Source organism: Dipodomys ordii, unplaced genomic scaffold (genome assembly GCF_000151885.1).
Source record: "Dipodomys ordii isolate 6190 unplaced genomic scaffold, Dord_2.0 Scaffold6, whole genome shotgun sequence".
Taxonomy (NCBI): domain Eukaryota; kingdom Metazoa; phylum Chordata; class Mammalia; order Rodentia; family Heteromyidae; genus Dipodomys; species Dipodomys ordii.
The window spans coordinates 15089237-15109592 of record NW_012267222.1 but is presented as its reverse complement, the minus strand read 5'-3'; the positions used below and the strand labels follow the sequence as shown (position 1 = coordinate 15109592).

At 41.1% G+C, this 20356-nt stretch overlaps 1 protein-coding gene across 3 annotated transcripts in view; it reads left to right on the top strand.

Annotated features, from left to right (window-relative positions):
* The window catches only part of Zbtb40 (zinc finger and BTB domain containing 40), a 66451-nt gene that overhangs the window by 11277 nt on the left and 34818 nt on the right, over positions 1 to 20356 (top strand). For all 3 annotated transcript variants that reach the window (XM_013034832.1, XM_013034829.1, XM_013034841.1), the window contains exon 2: positions 19493 to 20256. In XM_013034832.1, coding sequence (XP_012890286.1) covers positions 19560 to 20256 — 697 coding nt within the window. In that variant the 5' untranslated portion in view covers positions 19493 to 19559. The remainder of the gene's footprint in view (positions 1 to 19492; positions 20257 to 20356) is intronic.

Below are 20356 nucleotides of genomic sequence, written 5' to 3'. Positions count from 1 at the left end.
TCCTCCCCCCACCCCCCCAATCCTCCCCGCTACCCCCTCCACCCCCCACACCAAAGTTGTAAAGTTCATTTTTTGACATAACGACTTGTACGTCTCATTGTTGCAATGGGTCCACCTGTATCCCTATTTAAACGATTTGTGGTGGTAGGTAATAATAGTTAACATTTAATGAACACTTAAAATATTACAAGAACTGTTCTTTATGTACATTGATTCATTTATATAAGGTATCTTATTAATGCTTACAACTACCTCTTGAGATAAGTACTATTATTATCCCTGTTTTACATATGAAGATACTGACACCCATTAAGTTAAGCAGCTTGCTTCAAGACATAAGTCAGTAATAGAGGTGAACAGGGATTCACACCCTGGGCTGCCTCTTTCTGGAGCCTATGCCACAAACCTTTACTGCTGAGCCCACAGCCTTCGATACCACAGTGCCTGATGGGGTACCCTGTAGTGGCCAGGGTCCATTCAGTTTTATATTAGATGGGAATTTGTGAATTTGGAATTCTGTACTGTGTTAATATGTGGCCCAGATTTATTCTCTACTGAAAAAAATGTATTGTTAATCAAGTTATGAAAACACTGAAATCATCCACATTTGAGCACACCTGAGCATCCACACATCCACACCTGCGCAAAAGGCATCTATCACTTTACCACTGACAAAGCCAAGGGTCTTTTGTACACCTAAGAGGCTGGATTTGAAAGCATTGAAGTGGTGATTACTTGTTGAGACTCTTGACTGCAGGATGAAAAGTTGGCATTAAGTATAATGCAGTCACAATCCCTCATCACTCATTAGACCAGCATGTTACCCAGGGATTTTGCAGTCAGGTCTATGAAGAGCAGTTTTGGATGAACTGGATCAGAGCAGCATGCCCAGAAAGACACCTGAGTCTCACCGAGCCTCCTTCTGTTGTAATAGCCTTGAAAAATCACTTCTTTCTATGAATTAGAAGATAAGAGGACCTAAGCAGTTTCTTATGCTGACTATCTTGGTGTTTTTGCCTCCTTGTATTTTGTAGGGTGTCTCAGAAGATTTTCATGAGGAATTGAGACAATCTAGAAAATTAGATGACTAGAGGGATTGTTACAGGCTCATCAAGAATCCACTGTCAGCTACCACTCTGGGAATTTGGAAATGAGCCTTCCCAGTGGTCTTAAGTCTTTAACATGTCTCTGCCTCCTTGAGAATCTGTGAGGTGGTGATGATAATGACTAGCAGCCAACTAATTTATTGAGCACTTCATCATCCCTGTCTTACATGCCAGAGTCAAGTCATTTACTCTCCCAACATCCTCATGAGGGATGCACTATAATTATCCCTATTTTTAGATGAGGAAACTAAGCTTCAGATAGGTTACTATCTCGTATTGACAGCACTTCTTAAAAAATCACAAAAGGCCTGATGCTAGTGGCTCACGCCTATAATCCTACCTATTCAGAAGACTGAGATTTGAGAATCACAGTTCAGAGCCAGCCAGAGTAGACAAATCTGAGAGACCCTTTATCTCCAGTTAACCAGCAAGAATCAGAATTGGAGATGTGGCTCAAATGGTAGAGTGCCAGCCACAAGTGACAAAAACGAGAGTGAGAGGCCCTGAGTTTAAGCCCCAGTACCAGTACCAGTATACACACACACACACACACACACACACACACACACACACACATCATCATCATCATCATCATCATCATCATCAACATCAAGTACCTACAAGTTATTGTTTTATTTTTCTTTACTCATAAGGCCAACTGTTTGTGTGTGTGCCAGTACTGGGACTTGTACTCAGGGCCTGAGCACTGTCCCTGAGCTTTTTTCTCAAGGTTTGTGCTCTACCACTTGAGCCACAGCTCCACTTTTGGTTTTTTGGTGGTAATTGGAGATAAGAGATTTGTGGACTTCCTGCCCAGGCTGGCTTTGAACTTTGATTCTCAGATCTCAGCCTCCTGATTAGTGAAGACAACAGGCATGAGCCACTGGCACCCAGCAAATCCAGCTCTTATCAGTTTATTGACTTCTATTTCTTCTGTGATTCCCTTCATTTTTTCTCTGTCTGTATTCAAAAAAAAAACAAAACTCTTGTTGTATAATCATTTGTGGGGAGTACTGGAGTTTGAACTGAAAACCTCACTTGTTAGACATATACTATACCACTTTAGACACACTCCTAGCCTTAAAGCAGTTCTAGTCTCTTTTTACTGTTTATGGGGATTGACCTCAGGGTCTGGAACTCTTTAGGCAATGCTCTGCCTCTTAAGCAAATATACCTAGTCCTTTTAAATGTTGTAAATTGTTACTTAAATTTTTTGTTCTTTTTTTTTTTTTTTGGTCCAGTTGTGGGGCCTGAACGCTAGGCCTAGGCACTGTCCCTCAGCTCTTCAGCTCAAGGCTAGCACTCTACCACTTGAGCCACAGCACCACTTCCAGCTTTTTTTCTTTTTGCTTATGTGGTGCTGAGGAATCGAACCCAGGGCCTCATGCATACAAGGCAAGCGCTCTACCACTGAGCCACCTTCCCAGCCCCAAATTTTATGTTCTTGATCCACAAAACTTTTCAGTTCTAATGACAATGGATTAGGGAATTTGAAATCACATGTTCCCTGAGACCTTTGGGGCATTTTTATAGTTTGAATTTTTTTTCTTAGCAAAAGAGCTATCAATAGTTGATATTTGAAGCTGGGCACTGGTGGCTCACACCTGTAATCCTAGCTACTCAGGAGGCTGAGACCTGAGAATCACCATTGAAAGCCAGCCTGGGCAGGAAAGTCCATGAGACTCTTTTAAATTTTTATTTTCTTGTAAAGATGCGATATGGAGGGGTTACAGTTACATCAGAGGCCAGACCTTATCTTTAACCATCAGAAAACCAGAAGTGACTGGTATGAGTAAAAAAGCTCAAAGACAGTGCCCAGATCCTGAGTTCAAGCCCCATGACTGACACACACACACAAAACTGATATTTGAATCCACCTTCAAGTAGGAGAATAGTAAATGTGCTCTGCAGCATGCCTAGTATTCCACCCGGGAGGTATAGGAAAGTCCTTTCCACTGAGGGCCTCTGCAGTGCAGTTAGGAGTTTGGCTCCAATATTGACTGGAGGTCCAGGAACTGGGAATTCTGGTTCTGTCCTGTCATTGTTTAGACACATGACTTGGGTAGTTCACATAATTTCTTCATTTGTAAAATAGTAGGGTGAATTATGTAGTTTCTAATGATAAATTTAGTTGCATAGTTCTTTGATTTTTATTATCCTTTTTTTGTTTGTATTGTTAGTTGTTTTAGTTTACTAGGATTTGAACTCAAGGCCTCAACCAGCTTTTCTTTTCTTTCTTTCTTTTTTTTTTTCTTCTGTCGGTCATGGTGCTTGAACTCTGGGCCTGGGTGCTGTCCCTCAGCTCTTCAGCTCAAGACTAGTGCTCTACCACTTGAGCCACAGCGCCACTTCTGTTTTTTTCAGGTGGTTAATTGGAGATAAGAGTCTCACATACTTCCCTGCCCAGGCTGGCTTTGAACCATGACCCTCAGATCTCAGCCTCCTGAGTAGCTAGGATTACAGGTGTGAATCACCAGTGCCAGGCTTTTATATCTTTCTGATAGGAACTAATTTCATATATGTTGTATTGATAAATGATACTTTCTTCTGTGTTTTAGTGTGGTGACAAGTGGCTGGCTATCAGGGAGCCAGAGCAGTGAGTGAGTGAGTGAGTGAGGCATGGAGAGAAAGCAGTGGAAAACAGTGGGAGCAGAGAGAAAGGGAGCAAGCGTTGAGTGTGGTGCAGCCAGTCCACTGCACTGGTAGCATCCATGGTAGGTGGCTTAGAAGGAAGCCAGAAGAGAGGTGGATTTTATGAAGTGAAATGGGAGCTCCTTGGGTTAAGGAAGATCTGCTATGTAGATGTCAGAGCTAAAGAAAAGCCTAAGTGGTAGAGGCAGTAAGAGGATGCTTTGAGAGAACTTAGCACATGGTCAGTGTTGCTAAATACCTGTCAAAGGTCATCTCAAAAACCAAACAGAAGAGCCTGACGTGGTTTACTCACCTACGAGACTAAGACAGAGGTAGGAGGATTTCAGTCAGAGAGCATGGCTGAAGTATTAAAGCAATCATGAATTCAAACCTTTAGCTGTTGTCATTGGCTCACAAGTATAAGCCTAGCAACTCAGGAAGCTGAAATCTGAGGATCAAGGTTCAAAAGATAGGTAAACAAGTTTGAGAGACTCTTATGTCCAATTAACCAGCAAAAACCTGAAAGTAGAGGTATGACTCAAGTGGTAGAGCACCAGCTTTAAGGGAAAAACTGAGAGTATAAAGCCTTGAATACAAGCCCCAGTACCAGCACAGAAACAAAGCAACAACAAAGAAACAGAAAAAGCAGAATTTTTCAGTGCACCTATGTCACGGGAGAGCCCAAAGCCATCGAAGAGTCCAGGAATTCTTTGATGGAAGAAACAAGACAATATCAGTAGGCTATCTACATTGACCCTCAGGCATTTGCTTTCATGGCAGAGGCAGATGTATCAGGCAGGCTTCCACTGAATGTTGGCTACCTGTAGCAGACTCCTTTTCTTCTCTTCAATGATGCTGAAAGGCTTTCTGATGATATTTGACTTTGCTACTTGAAGTTTTTCACAGATTGCTGCCAAGAATAAATATTATATGTTGCAAATTAGTGAACTGACTGACTGATTTGTATTTGGTTTCAGTTTAGATAGAATTATCCAAAGTCAAATTAGCTGTGGAACTAAGAGAATAGAGCTTCTGTATCTGCTAGGTCACCAACTAAACTAGATCTTTTGGTAAATTAAATTCAAGTCATCTGCAGAGGTCTCTTGGTAGACCTGGCCCTCTGCCAACAACACTTTTTCAGACACACATCTCTATCTAGCTTTTAGTAGAAACAAGGTGCCTCAAATGCAGGTAATTCCCATCAAGCTAGTCAGCAGTACTTGGCCTCTGTGAAAGGGACTAGGGAATGATGGCAATGAGCTCAGAAGTGTTGTCAACCAGAGACTAAGTTAGGAATGAAGAGCAGGGAGCCAGGCACATCTGCATTTGACCTGTTCAAACTTATTGGCTGTGTAGTCTTTAGCAAACTGCCTAACTTTGCTGAACAATACATTCCCCTTCTGTAAGACAGGGATAATGTAGTCTCTATGTGATAGGGATGTTAAGGGAATTCAGTGAGGAAGTGTATGGGAAGAGCTCAGCACAGTACCAGACATTATCATTATGATAGAGCAGCTGATGACCTTGCCAAAGGCAAGATGTAAAAGAAGGATGAGTGGCCCACAAAAAAGATGCCTTGATCTTCCCTATCGCCCTCCGATGAGGGAAGGATTCCTGCCCTACGATTATAGAGTTGGCTGAACACATGAAAGCTGACTAACAGTTCACTAGACACCTGTTCACACACTCTGGAAGAGGGTACAACAGCAGTCAGGGCCATGGGAGGTTTCATTTAGGAGAGAGCAACAAGGGGCTGTAAGCAGCAACTTTTGTGTATCAGGAAGATGAGATGCTCCAGGCTTCCGCCAGAGGATGTGATAACTTGTCTGAATATTTTGGTCCTGGCAGGGAGCCTGAAACGTACTACTCAGGAGTAAGGAGCTGCACTTGATCCCTATGATTGGAAGATGGTTCCCGTAGGGGACCAGGTACAGAGTGGGAAGGAGCTTGTAGTCAGGTCCTTTGAGATCTTCCCAAGTTTTCCAGATGTCAAGGCAACATGTGATATTGAGCTTTAATTTTCTACCTGACTTTACAAAAGAAAATACTGGCCTTGAATGCCGATTAGCTTTCAGAGGATATGGGTAGGATGCTATCCAAGAAAAGTTGTTTGAGGGGCTGGGAAGGTGGCTCAGTGGTAGAGCGCTTGCCTTGCATGCCTGAGGCCCTGGGTTCGATTCCTCAGCACCACATAAGCAAAAAGAAAAAAGCTGGAAGTGGTGCTGTGGCTCAAGTGGTAGAGCGCTAGCCTTGAGCTGAAGAGCTGAGGGACAGCGCCCAGGCCCAGAGTTCAGGCCCCAGGACTGGACCCAAAAAAAAAAAAAAGTTGTTTGATTTCTGTGTGGGAAAACAGGTGGCATATTGTCTAGAGTGAAAATGTCACAGTAGGTCATCTGTAATGGCAAGAGCCAAGATCTCTTCACTGCATGCTGTTCCACATACAGTTACTGGTTCTCTGGGCCATCTCAGGCCTTTGAGAGGCACAACCAGGTCCCCGTGGTTGCTTCATTCTAGGTCAGGAGCAGCTGGAGCTGGGACAGGGCCTGTTGGGTCTAGTTACTTTGGCAGCTGCCAGGGAAGCCTACAACCTCAGAAGACCAAGTTGCTTTTAGAATGCATTCTTGAAAGCATTTGGGTGGGTACCAGGAGGCTATGGAGCTATTTGCCAAGGGCAATTATCAGAAGTTTTTAGATTTATTCCCAGAGCCACTGTGGAGTTTGTTCTTTGACCACTGTGTAGCTTTTTTGTTGTTGGCTTTTTTTTTTTTTTTTGATGAGCCAAGAGCAGGTACAAAAGGGAGTGTTATGCAGCTAACTTACGACTTTTCAGAGATGAAGATTGATTAAAACATATTTGATAATAATTACATGTGGGAAAAAGTAGGAAATGAGGCTTGACAACTACTCAGCAGCATCTGTATCGCTAGAACTTCTTAGAAGTGCAGAATCACAGCCCACACCAGCACTTCTGGATCAGGATTTTCTTCCAGAAGATCTTCACATGATCCTTATGCATATGAAAGTTTGAGAAGCTGTTCTACTGGAGAGAAGAGCATGAGCTTTAGGGTCAGACAGACCAGGTGAATACTTCAGCTCATCTACTGATGTGCAATGTGTATTTGAGCTTGTGATGTAATCTCTCTACTACCTGGGTCTTACTTATAAATTGGGTTTAAAGCTGTTTTGTGTAGTTGTTAGTAAAGCAAGTAAAAATTGCTTAGAAACATAGTAATGTTAGAAATAGCTCAGGATGTTGGGTTGTCTAGTAAGAATAAGGGCATCAACTTGAAGGAACTGGGCAAGGCAAAGTTTATTTCTGCAGAAAGGTGCACCATCAGCCAAAATCTGGCAAACAAGCACACAGAGCAGGCAGGCTGCTCTCTTTTTAATCCCTCACCCCTCAGGCCATGCCCCTCTGCTCACATTGGCTGAGCTCAGGTTCACATTCTGTGAAAAGGATGTGGCTTATTAAAGTGCAGCAGGAATCTTTTAGAAAAAGCCTAAGCAGGAATCTTTTAGAAAAACAGTGCTCTGAAGATTAACAGGAAGCTGATTACTTTGACAGAAAAGATGCTTTTCTCACAGTATTGTACTTTGTCATCATTAGCTATTGCAGGTTATTTGATAGATAATACCTAGTATAATTTGGTAGCATATGAAAAGAAAGAGCAGGGGATCATAACTCTGATATAAGGTATGAATTTCTTTCCAGTTAAGAAAAATATGGTCACCTGATACAATGACACACACCTATAATCCTACACTCAGAGTCTGAGGCAGGAGGATACATTTAAGCCTACTCCTGGCCACATAGTGAGAATGTGTCTCAAAAGCCCAATAACTGGCTGGGTGCAGGAGGCTCACACCTATAATCCTAGCTATTCAGAAGGCTGAGATTTGAGCATCATGGTTCGAAGCCTGCTTGGGCAGGAAAGTCCACTGAAACTCTTATCACCAGTAAATGGCTAAAAAAAACAAAAAGCTAGAAGAAGTGGAGCTGTGGCTCAAGTGGTAGAGGGTTAGACTTGAGCAAAAGAAGCTCAGAGACAGTGCACTGTGTTCCCCAGGACCAGCACCCCCAAAAAAAGTGGTCAATGGCTAAGTCTTAGCATCCATTGAGTCCTTATAGAACAATAGCCCACAGCCTAGAGATTGAGACTTGAATTTCAGCACAGCCCTTTATTAGCTCGGTGGCCCTTACCAAGCCATTTGACACCTCTGTGCCTAGTCCTTATCTGTAAAACAAGGCTAAATGGTATTGGGAGCTGTAGACCACAGTCATTAACAAGATTTTGTTATCTCAGCATCATCTTTCCCTGGTAGCACCTTTAGAATCTTCCATACTGGAACTCTTCAGAGAGCTATTCTGGCTATGTGGATTTCCCATTGACCAGAATATATGCCCTGAAGGGAAACACACTGGCTATTCAGGTGTTTCAAATTTTGGGATTGGAACCAAAATAGACTAACATTGGTCATGGGCTAGTGAAGGTCATATTAGAAACAATGATGACAGTACATAATGTGAAAGGGACCAATGCCAAGGACTAGGACCTATGCATGTCAAGCACAAAAATCTTCATTCCTTTTACAGTATATTGCTGCCTATCAGACTCTGTAAGAAAAGATACCAAATGACAGCTGCTTTTGAACTTGAGAGAGATCTGGGCCTGCTGAAAGCTGTAGTCACCCTTTTCTAACCTCACCAATCCTCCTTTCATTCTCAGAAATAATTGCTATGGGTTCTTTTTTAACTTAGCTGATTCCTTAGACAGTTGAAAGTTTAAACCATCTTTTTATATGTAGCATATCCCCTATTTCTTGTCTCTGATTGTGTGATCTTTGCTCTAATTATGTTGATAGTGCCTGTTACTTCACCTGGCCCTGCTTGTTTGTGAGGTACTAAATAGCCATGGGTTAAGACAGACTAGGATCACAGTGCCTCTTAGGACCTCAGTTTTCTCCCTCACAAAGAAGGAGATTGGTCTGAGGTCGTTTGGTCAGGCGACAGGAATACGTGATAGATGAAGCAATGAACTCTTACTCCCTGAAAGGAATGAAAAGGGCTCTCCAAGGGCCCTTCCAGCTCTCTGGCTCCTGCAGAGCCTAGGCATCAAGATAGAGGTCAAGATTTTATTCAGGAGATGGGGATTATCCCCAGCAACAATAAAAGAAGGCTTTAAGCAGGCAAGGTCTCATCAAGCCAGACCAAAAGAGATGTGCCTCAAACCATGAGGGGTTGATGTACCCAAAAGAGAGGCAGAATTGTTAGGGGAATGAGAATTGAAGATTTGACCAAGAAAGACTTAGAACGCTTTGCTGTCTTGGAGATAGAAATATAGAATCCAGGCATAGATAAGTGCAGCTTTGCTCTGTTACTGTGTAGAGGATGCCTGGTGTCTTTTCCCCCTTCTTCCAGTGCTAGTTGTAAAGAATGAGCAAGCAGATGAAAGGAAAAAAAGAAGACAGAGACCTCAACAGATCATTTTTAAACATCACTGAAGAGGGGTGCCAAGTAGCATCGAACAGAGTCGGAGATACGAGGAACACAGAAAGAAGGGGGCCCAGGGTCTAAGTATAGTAAAATGAGAAAGCTGTTAGATTGTGATATATGTTAACTGCTGCACATGGTCTCATCAGGGGCAATGTGCACTTTCAGAAAGGGTCAGGGGTGAGGTAGAGGGAGGTTTTTTTGGCCCAGGTGTGTGTGTGGTGGAGGTGTGTGTGTGGTGGTGGTGGGGGGTGTCAGTGAGCCATGAAGGCAGTATTGGATTATGAAAACAACGCAGATTCCCATCACTAGTCCCACTTGTTACTGGTAAGGCTCTCCTAAGTATTGGACCTTGTGCACCACACTTATCAACAGTAGGTATTTTTGGAGACCTATTCCTGGCAAGCCAGTGTTCTTACATACCAATGTCAAATACATACTGGGTGTCTTTCACTGTCAGGGGCAGTGCCAAATGTGCCTCTTCCTCTGTTTGAATATCACTTTTTTACCTTCACCTATTGATACTGCCCAATTTGAAGTTACAAACTCTAGCCTTTACTCTTTCTTGGCCTTTCTCCAGGATCCATTTTTCCCCATTTCTCTCCTTCCTTCCTTCCTTCCTTCCTTCCTTCCTTCCTTCCTTCCTTCCTTCCTTCCTCCCCCCCCCCTCTTTCTTTCTTTCTTTTTTTGACTCGTGGATTGAGTCTATTCCCAGTCACAACAGTATTGGGCCAACTTTCTTACCAGCTCCTGGAGGACAAGGATCTTGTTTTATGTTCCACTCAGCTACTACACAGCTCTTGGCAGTGTGCAGAGGTGATGGGCAATTGACCCATAGATAGTTATTGGTTAACATGTTCGTATTTCTGGCTGAAGACTTCTGAGAAAATAGTGTAGTAAATGGGGAAATAGTTAAATTCCCTGAGGCAACAGTAAAAAGTCCCTTGCCCTCTAATAGTGGCAGCAAAGGCCTTGGCTTGAGTGTGTGCTGAGGAGCTTGCTAACAATTGTGGATTTCAGAGTATCTTCTTTTTTCAACTTCACAACATATATTGATACTGTAAATCTTTAGAGTTACTTTTTCCCTGTTCATTTAAAGGGCCTCCATGTTACCTACAGACCATAGCTTAGTTAACCACTTGCTTTTTCTAGTCTTTCTCTTATGTTGTTTCTTTGTAATTTAACCTCCAAACTTCCACGTTATTTTTGGACCAATACAAATTTAAATAAATAAATAAATATTTTTTTTGCTTCTTTTAGAACGCTGGCCTAGTTTTTTACTTTGTATTGAATTCCCATTTGTGTTTTGGGTCATTATACAACCCTTGGTTCTACCAATTAAGTTTCTTCTAAGTATATTTATTCTCTATCAGTATAGTCTCTTCTGGAGGCCTTAATATTGTTCCTTTGAAGGGCATTTATCTTTCTGGTGCTTTTCATTGTTGTTGTTGCTTAAAAGTTTCTCCCATGAGGACTTCAACAATTTTCTCAAGCTTAATAACATAATTTTGGTTGTGTGTCAATCTACAGGTCCGAGAGATTGCAACATGCTGTGTTCTGCATGCTTTCTTACTTCTGAAAGAATACTTACATTGCATTTCCACTAGTGCTCTATTCTCTCTTCCCATTCAGCTTCTTTGCAAAGGAAGTTAATATATATTTACACAGCAAAATATATGTTAGAGGCTAGTGGTTAGATGAGCAAAGTAGAGTTTAGCATTTGCAGTACATTTCAGTAGTTCCCCAATTACTGGTTTAGCCCTCATGATTACATACATTTATTTAACACTAGAATCTGTACCCAAAAGTGGTGTGTAAGGATTAATTAGTTTAATTAATTAGTCTAATTATTTATAGAAAGATACTTTAGCAGATATGAAGATGATTTTATAAGCTTGTTTGGTAACAGTGGCTAACATACAGTGGCTATTGTATGCTTGGTACTATTTTAAGTATAAACACGCCCACATACTGATAAGCAACATATAGTTGGTTTTTAAAAAGTATAAACAGATTTCTGCCTTTCAATAAAAACGTTTTACCTGGTGTTTTTTTCTGTGATTATTAATACTTTTGCATGTACTTCTACCATCTGAACTTACTTTCTGTTTACTGTACTTTATGTCTTTCTTTTCCCTACTACTACATTAATAACCTTTTCTGTACTGTCTTTCTTGGTTTGTAAACACTTATTTAGCTTCTGTTACATACACACTCTCCCCTTCTTCCCTCCCCTCCCCGCCCCTCCCCCCCTCCCACACCCTAGCGCCTGTGAGTTACTGGGTATTGAACTTAGGTTCATTCATACTAGGCAAATGAACTATACTCCCTCCTCTAGTCCCCCATGGATCCCTACCCTGTGAGTGTGGTAGTTACAGGCCATTTTAATATATGTTATATAATTAAAAAGATGACTGACTTGTGTTGGTATACCTAAAATTCAAAGACTATTTTTATTTATTTTTATTTATTTTTTTTTGGGGGGGTCCGGTCGCGGGGCCTGAACTCTGGGCCTGGGCGCTGTCCCTCAGCTCTTCAGCTCAAGGCTAGCACTCTACCACTTGAGCCACAGTGCCACTTCTGGCTTTTTTGAGGAATCAAACCCAGGGCCTCGAGCATGCAAGGCAAGTGTTCTACCACTGACCCACATATTTTTTATTGTGAAAATACTATACAGAGGGGTTACAATTACATGGGCAAGATAATGAGTACATTTCTTATCAAGCATTGTAGCCTCCTCCTTTGTTTCCCCTTTCCATCCCTTCGCATTCTTCCCCCCGCCCCACCAAAGTTGTGAAGTTGTTTTTCTACATAATGACTTGTACATCTCATTGTTGCAATGGGTCCTCCTGTATCCCTGTTTTAATGGTTTGTTTTTTCCCTTCCCCTCCACATATACCAACATCATATATAGTAAAAGCAGAGGTTATAGGGGGAGGGACATACAAAGCAACAAAGACATAATCTTATAAATATGTTAGAAATAATCGCATGAAAGATCTCTCTTTTTTTTTTTTGGTCAGTCACGGGGCTTGAGCTCTAGGCCTGGGAGCTGTCCCTGAGCAATTCAGGGAGCAAATTGTCTATCACGGTCTATAACATATAACGGTGTACACATATACATCATACATGTGATCAGCAGCATGGGGTTATTTAGTAGTGGTTCGACCAGATGAGTGGAAGTTCTTTGTTTCTTAAGTCCTGTTAATTTTGTCGTATCACTTAACATTTTGGATTTAACATCCACTTATCAGGGAGACCATGTACCGTTTGTCTCTTTGCTCTTGGCTTACCTCGCTCAACATGATTTCTTCTAGCTCCATCCATTTCCCTGCAAATGCCATTATTTTGTCATTTCTAATGTCTGCATAATATTTTATCGTGTATAGATACCATAATTTTTGGATCCATTCATCTGTGGTGGGGCATCTGGGTTGTTTCCATATCCTAGCTATTGTGAACAGTGCTGCAATAAACATGGAGGTGCATGTGTCCTTGTATATTGGTTTCTGTTGTTCAGGGTAGATGCCTAGAAGTAGTATGACTGGGTCATAAGGGAGATCAATATTTAGCTTTCTGAGGACCCTCCAGACTGCTTTCCAAAGTGGTTGTATAAGTGTACATTCCCACCAGCAGTGTAATAGGCTTCCTCTTTCTCCGCATCCCCTCCAGCATTTGTCGTTGGCTGACTTGTGGATGTGGGACATTCTGACTGGGGTAAGGTGGTATCTCAGGGTTGTCTTTATTTGCATTTCCTTCACAACCAGGGATGGTGAATATTTCCTCTTGTGTTTCTTTGCTATTTTTATTTCTTCATCTGAGAAGTCTCTCTTTAGTTCCCTTGCCCATTTAGTAGTTGGTTTGTTAGGTTTGGGAGGGATTAGTTTCTTGTTCCCTGTATATACTGGATATTAACCCCTTGTCTGATATATTGCTGGTAAATATTTTTTCCCAATTAGTTGTTTGTCTTTCTAGCTTGGTTGCGATAGCTTTAGCTGTGCAGAAGCTTTTTATTTTAAGGTAGTCCCATTTGTCGAGTCTCTCTCCAATTTGTTGTGACCCTGGGACTCTGTTCAGGAAGTTCCTTCCTGTGCCTATAAGTTCAAGTATCTCTCCTACTCTGTCCTGCAGTAGTTTCAGAGATTCAGGTTTAATGTTAAGGTCTTTAATCCATTTTGAGTTGATCAACATGGTGATAGGCTGGGGTCCACTTTTAGTCTTCTGCATGTTGGCCACCCAGTTTTCCCAGCACCAGTGGTTGAAGAGACTGTGTTTCTTCCATTGTATGTCAAAGACTATTTTTAAATGGATATGGAAAAATATGAACAAGGTAGAAAAATGGCAATCACAGTCGTTACCAAACAATGAATGCTAACTACTGTGTCCGACACTGTTCTTCCCAGTGCTGTGCAATGCATACTTTTGTTATCTCCATTTTACATATAAAATGTAGCCCAGAGTAGTTATGTAACTTACCCAGGGTCACATAACTAGTGTGTGCAGAGTAGAGCTCAAAATTAAGCAGTTTGATGCTGAGGTTTATACCCTTAAACTTTACTATCCCATTGCCTCTGTGAAACAAAGTAAAACGTGGAAGTTGAAAGACTAGGAAGGCTGGTGCCGGTAGCTCACGCCTGTAATCCTAGCTATTCAGGAGGCTGAGATCTGAGGATCGTGGTTCAAAGCCAGCCCTGGCAGGAAAGTCCAAGAGACTCTTCTCTCCAATAAACCTCTCAGAAAACCAGAAGTGGTACTGTAGCTCAAGTGGCAGAGCACTAGCCTTGAGCTGAAGAGCTGAGGGACAGGCAGCATCCAGGCCCAGAGTTCAAGCCCCACAACAGACAAAAAAAGAAGAAAGAAAACTAGGATTTGGTGGGTTTAGCAGACAAGAGGGTGCCAAAAAACTAACAGATTTACTGTTTGTTAAGTGTGTATGTTAATATATAAGGAAATAGAAGCTATGGGCAAGTTGTTACTACTCAAAGTTTTGGATCTCTCCATTTAGCTACTTTTCCAAATACCTCTATAACCACTATTTTATTTTTATCACAGTAACATAGTTTTGCCCATGTTTCTACTTTCTATAATTGAACTATATAGTATGTGCTCTTCTATATGTCTGGTTTCTTTGATGTAACATATTTTAAAGACTTGTCCATGTTGTATGCATAGTAGTTTATTCTTCATTAGAAGAAGTAGCACAGTTCCTTAAGTAGCTACACCATTTTACACTTCCAATAGTATATGAGAGCTTCAGTTACCCAGTATTTTCACTAACATTTGATGTTACCAGTCTTTCTGGTTTTTAGCTATTTTAGTGGATGGGATGTTTAGCAATTTCTCGGCTTGCTGCTTGCTATTTGTCTCATACACATTAACTTTTCTCTCTGGTTTATTTTCCCTCCTATAGTTAATTCTCTCAGTGAGAAGTTCCTGAGACTACTAATTTGAAACACAGTCTCTAATGATTGTTTATTAGCTTGTAGATATGTGGTTGATTGGTATTTCACTTAATATTTGAAAACTGTTGCTCCGTTTCTTCTGACATCTTATCATTAATAATTAGGTCTATTCATCTACTTGTCATTCTCTTTTTCTTGATTCACTTAAATTCTTTTTTCTGTGTTGTTGCTATTTTTGAAATTTTCATTCTGAAGACTGGTGTTTATATCTGTATTTAATTTGGGAAAGGTCTCAGAAATTATGCCTTGAGATTGCTTCTCCACATGTTCTCTCCATCTGGAATACTGACTGAAATGCACTCCCAGCCTCTCAGTTTCTAGTCCATGACCCTTAGCTTTCTTTCGTACCTTCTGTCTTTTTAACAGTGCTACCTTCAGAGCAGTTTTCTCAGCCTTCTCTTCATACTCACTAATTTTATCTTTCACTGTGTTCACTCTAATTCATCAATGAAATTTTTTTCACATCTGCCTATTCTTTTTCACACTGTCCTATTTCATTATGATTTTAATTTATCTGTTTGAGAAAATTAAGCACAATTTGTAGCATTTTATAGTATTCTATAATTTTTATGGTTTTCACTTTTTGGATATGCTATTTCTCCTGTTTTCCTTCATATAGTGGCTTTCTTTCATGGTGAAGCTATATGATTCATTGCATTTGTAATCTTATGTTTCATTTTGTTCAAACCCCACAACTGACAAAAAAGAAAAGAAAAATGAAAATAAACAACTTAACTGTCATTTTGAAGCATTTCATCTTATCTAGTGTATCTATAGTGGGAGAAAAGATATAAACTTATATTAGTTCGGTGTGCCATTTTGCCAAAAGTTAGTTTTGGTGGTACTGGGTATCAAACCCAGGGCTTTGCAAGCCCTCTACCATTTGAGCCATACCTCTAGTTCTGTTCATCTATTTTTAAAATCTATAAAATTTTAATATTACTGATATTAAAGCAGACTACCCAAACAGTAGGGTTAGATATTCTCAGAAGTTTTCTTCAGCAAGCTGAAGCAAGTATATGACTTAATGAATGCCTAGCAATGTCAGCTACATGATGTAAATGTGGTTTAGGGTGTCTAGAACTGAAAAAGAATGTTTATCCCTTTTTAGAGATTTTTATTTTTATTAATAAGCATAATTTTTAGAGCAGTGTCAAGTACACAGTGAAATTAAGCAGAAGTAGAGTTCCTGTATATTCTTTCTGTCCCTGCTGTATATACAGTCCCTCCACATCAACACTGCATCTCACAGTGGTACATTTCTTAACATGCACTGAACTTTTGCCCATGCATCCATCTAACCTACAAGTCCATAGTTTATGTTAAAGCTCACTCTAGGTCTTGAATTTTGATAAACATAAATTTTATGATAGATCTACAATTATAGATACATATAACATTTCTACTCCCTAAAATGCTCTGTGCTTTGCCGTAGATTTCACCAATACTTCTCAGGTTATTTGTTCCCTAGTGGAATGGATGACTTGAGAATTGGAGTTGGGTATTTCTTTTCCTAAATAGGTGGTTCTAATAAAATCCCAGCAGAATAGATCCTGATAAAATGGTTTCTCTGCTAAGACCAGAGTATGTTGGCATATTTCAGAATAGCTTCCGTCACAGGAGCATCCTGTGACTAGGTCTCTCTAGATCTTTTAACTCTCAGAGTTGTGGACATTTGACCTCTGGCAATTTGTCAATTACAATTCAGGTTTTCCTAGCCTGATGCTTGTTCCCACAGAAGATTTTTGCTCTGAGTTTTTAGTCATTGAGTTGTGTTTCTCTGTTTCTGCCTGCTCCCAATTTTAGGGAGAAAGACTGTGATCTGTCTTCTCTGTCAAAAATGAGAAGAGTTGTTAAGTTTTCAGCATTTTAATTACTAAGCCCTAGAAGTGTTAGGTCTTGAAAATATTTTTATTTCTATTTTTATGTGTCAGTTTCAGATGTCAGAAAATGTAAAAAATAGAGGTGAGTGAAACAAAAACCAGCTATAATTTTCTTGTAGAGGCAAATACTTTTTTTTAACATGTCTTTCTTCATACAAGTGAGATTATACAATTCTGTCATCCCCATAGGATCCTCAGACCCAAAGCTGTACTAGATATCTCCTCCCCTGAGCTCTCTTTTTTGAATCTAAATCAATTCATCTAGCCTACTCACCAGACCAGGAATCTGAGAGAATTGTGTCTCCTTTCTTCACTCCCATTCAGCTCCCAAGTCATGACAGTTTTTCTAAATAGTGTTTGGATCCGCCTCTCTCCTCTGTTACGGCTTCTCGTCCAGTCCTTCATTGATTTTCCCCCCCATCTGCTGCAGTAGTAGAGCCTATCTGTAACATCTTTTAGCTTCTCAAATTCGGAGTGACATATATTTAAAGGGCATATCTGGCCATGTGGCTTTCCTGTGAAAAATCCTTTAATGGCTTCTCATAGTCTTTAGGAGGAAATCCAAGCTCCTAAGCATGACCTGTGCATCCCTCTGTGCCCAGATCCCCTGAGCTTGTTGTGACTCTCTCAATCCCTGCTTTATATTCTAGTATCACTGTACTCTTTACAATCTCACCTTCTAATCCTCTCCCCACCACTCAGGGTACGTGCTTATCTGTGTGCCTCATGCCGTGTCCCCTGCCAGGAATGCCTTTTCCTTCTACCTCTTTTATCTTATCGGTATCTGCGTATCTTTTAAGATTCAGGGCGGCTGTTACCTCTTCCTGAAAGCTTTACTCTAACTCTTGGATCCCCTGCCCACAAACTGGGTTTTTATGTGCAAATCTCGTTATGTTTCCCTTTGGTTATTGATTCATTCTACCAGCTAACCAACAATATTGTGGCACGCAGACTTTTCATTGCTGGGATGCAGCAGATGGTAAAGACCTTATCCTAATGAAGCTTACATTTTAGTGCTGGAAGTAGATAATAGACAACTGAGAGCAATACATCTGCAGGTGGTAAGTGCATATTTAGGGGATAGGATTAGAGAGGAAGCTCCTTTTTGGAAAAATGATCAGAAGACACCTTACAAAAAATATAGGTTTGAGTATTCCTTACCTAGAAATCTTTGAGGCTAGAAAATTTTCCCAAGATTTTGGAATAGTTGCATATATATTAATGAGATATCTTGGAGATAGAACCAAAAGCTAAACATGAAAACTTCATATTTCATGTACGCCATCACTTCTTGATCTCCTGGCTGCGATCAGAGTATCATATACATCTAGTACACAGAGCCTGAAGGTAATTTTACACAGTAAATTTAGTGAATGTTGACATGAGTTCAGATATGGAATTTTCCACATGTAGTCTTATGTTGTTCAAAAAGGTTTTTATTATGGAGCATTTTGGATTTTCAGATGTGAATGCTCAACCTCTTTGAGCAGAGACCTGGTGGAAATGAGAGGCCATCCAGGAATGTGTATAAGCAAAGCCTGTCACTGAAGTGTCCTCAGGTTGTTCCAAGTCAAGAAGGTAGGTGGTATGCTGGGAGCTGAGTGGATGAGGAGCAGAGTGGTGCAAGATGAGGTTAGAGACTGATAGATGAACACTGGATCATTCAGGGTTGTGTAGGCCATTATAAGGACTTTGACTTTTACTTAGACTGAAAGCCATTTGAAGCTTTTGTGCAAAGAATGATGAACTTCTGCTGGGTAGTGCTAGACAAGAGCAGAGCATGGAGACCAATTAGGAGATTATTGCAGTAATCCAGTTAAGAGGTTAAAATGGTTTGAGCTGACCAGATCAGAGCCAATAAAGGAATGAGAAGTGACTGGATTTGGCATATAGGTGTTTTGGAGATAGAGCCAACGGGATATGAAGGCTGGAATCTATGGTATGAGCAAAAACAAAAGTCACAGATGACTTCCCAAGTTTTAGTCTGAACCTAGAGAATGGAATTGCTGTGAAGTGGGAAAGATGTCAGGAGTTTTAGAGATACAAAGTTTCAGAAACAAGGTTGGAAGTATACACATGGGGTTCACAGGAAAGGCTGTGGAGCTAGAAAAGTGATGAAGAGCTGCCAACAACAAGAAAAAACTGATGGAGAGACCCGGGTGAGAAATAAAGGGTGGAGGGGGGAACAATGACTCCTGCCAAATGTCACGGACATTTTGAATTCACAGAAGACATTGTGTTTTCAGTCTGTCTGGATTTGCCTCTTCCATTTAGCTGACAGCTCCTTTGGAACAAGAGTAGCATACAATAATACAGCTAGGGCTTTGAAGACAGTGGATATGGCAGGCTAGTTCATGGCTGCTTTTCCTTTGTTTGCTGCTTCTTTGGGGCCCTCTAAGCTTCTGTCTGGTCTGTGAATTGGGTATGAAATGTATTTTCTACCAATTTGTTGTGAGGATCAACTGAGATCAGCCACATAAAATACTGAGTATAGTCCCTTTCCTGTAGCGAAGCACATGATAAGTACTATAAATTAATATTATTAAGTATACCTGCCACACTCTCCCTAGTAAAGCAGCATTTGTTAATAAGTGAATTGCCTTAGAGATTGGTCAGCATTTGTGCTAGGCCTTCTTGTATACTTGTGAAGGTTTTATTGTTGTTGTTTTGAGTTTTTTTTAAGCCATTCTTGGGGCTTGAGCACTGTCAGGGCCTGAGCACTGTCTCTGAGCTTCTTTTGTTCAAGGCTTGAACTCTACCACTTGAGCCACAGCGACATTTCTAGCTTTTTCTGTTTATGTGGTACTGAGGAATTGAACCCAGGGCTTCATGCATGGTAGGCAAGCACTCTACCACTAAGCCACATTCCCAGTCCCTGCTCGTGAAGTTTTAACATAGTGTTTTATGGTTCTCTCTAAGGCTGATCCTCAGTAAGTGGACTCTAGAAAGAGAGTAGAAGAGACGACTTGGGGACCAAACTGACTCCATGGAGCTTCCCAACTATAGCCAGCAGCTGCTGCTACAGCTGTACACACTGTGCAAAGAGCAGCAGTTCTGTGACTGCACTGTCTCCATAGGAACCATCTACTTCAGGGCTCACAAGCTCGTCCTGGCTGCTGCCAGCCTCCTCTTCAAAACCCTGCTGGACAACACAGATACCATTTCCATCGATGCCTCTGTGGTGAGCCCTGAAGAGTTTGCCCTCTTGCTTGAAATGATGTACACCGGCAAACTACCAGTGGGCAAGCACAACTTCTCCAAAATCATCTCTTTAGCGGATAGCCTGCAGATGTTTGATGTGGCTGTTAGCTGCAAAAATCTTCTAACTAGTCTTGTAAACTGCTCTGTTCAGGGGCCAGTAGTAAGGGATGTCTTGGTGCCAGCCTCAGAGACTTGCAGGAAGGAAGCTGAGAAGCCTCAAATAGAAGTCTTTTCTTCTGAAGGTGCCGGGGAGACCCCTTCTTCCTTGGAGGGTCACAACACTGCAAGGAGCACTGGGAAAGCAGAGAGCCAGGAAACCATCCATGTGGTTCCACAGGAAATGAGTACAGATCCTTCCACAGTCAAGGAGGTTCAGGGGGAAACAGAGACACCAGTGGAGACTCCTCTTCTGGCTGAAGTTTGTCCTCCCTCCCCTGTAAGACAAACCCTTAGTGAAGCAAAAAGGGCAAGCACAGAACCAGGTAATACTTTTAAGTCTATATTTAGTTCCATTTAAATTTATATTTACAACCAGACACCAGTGACTCACGCCTGTAACCCTCAGGAGGCTGAGATCTGAGG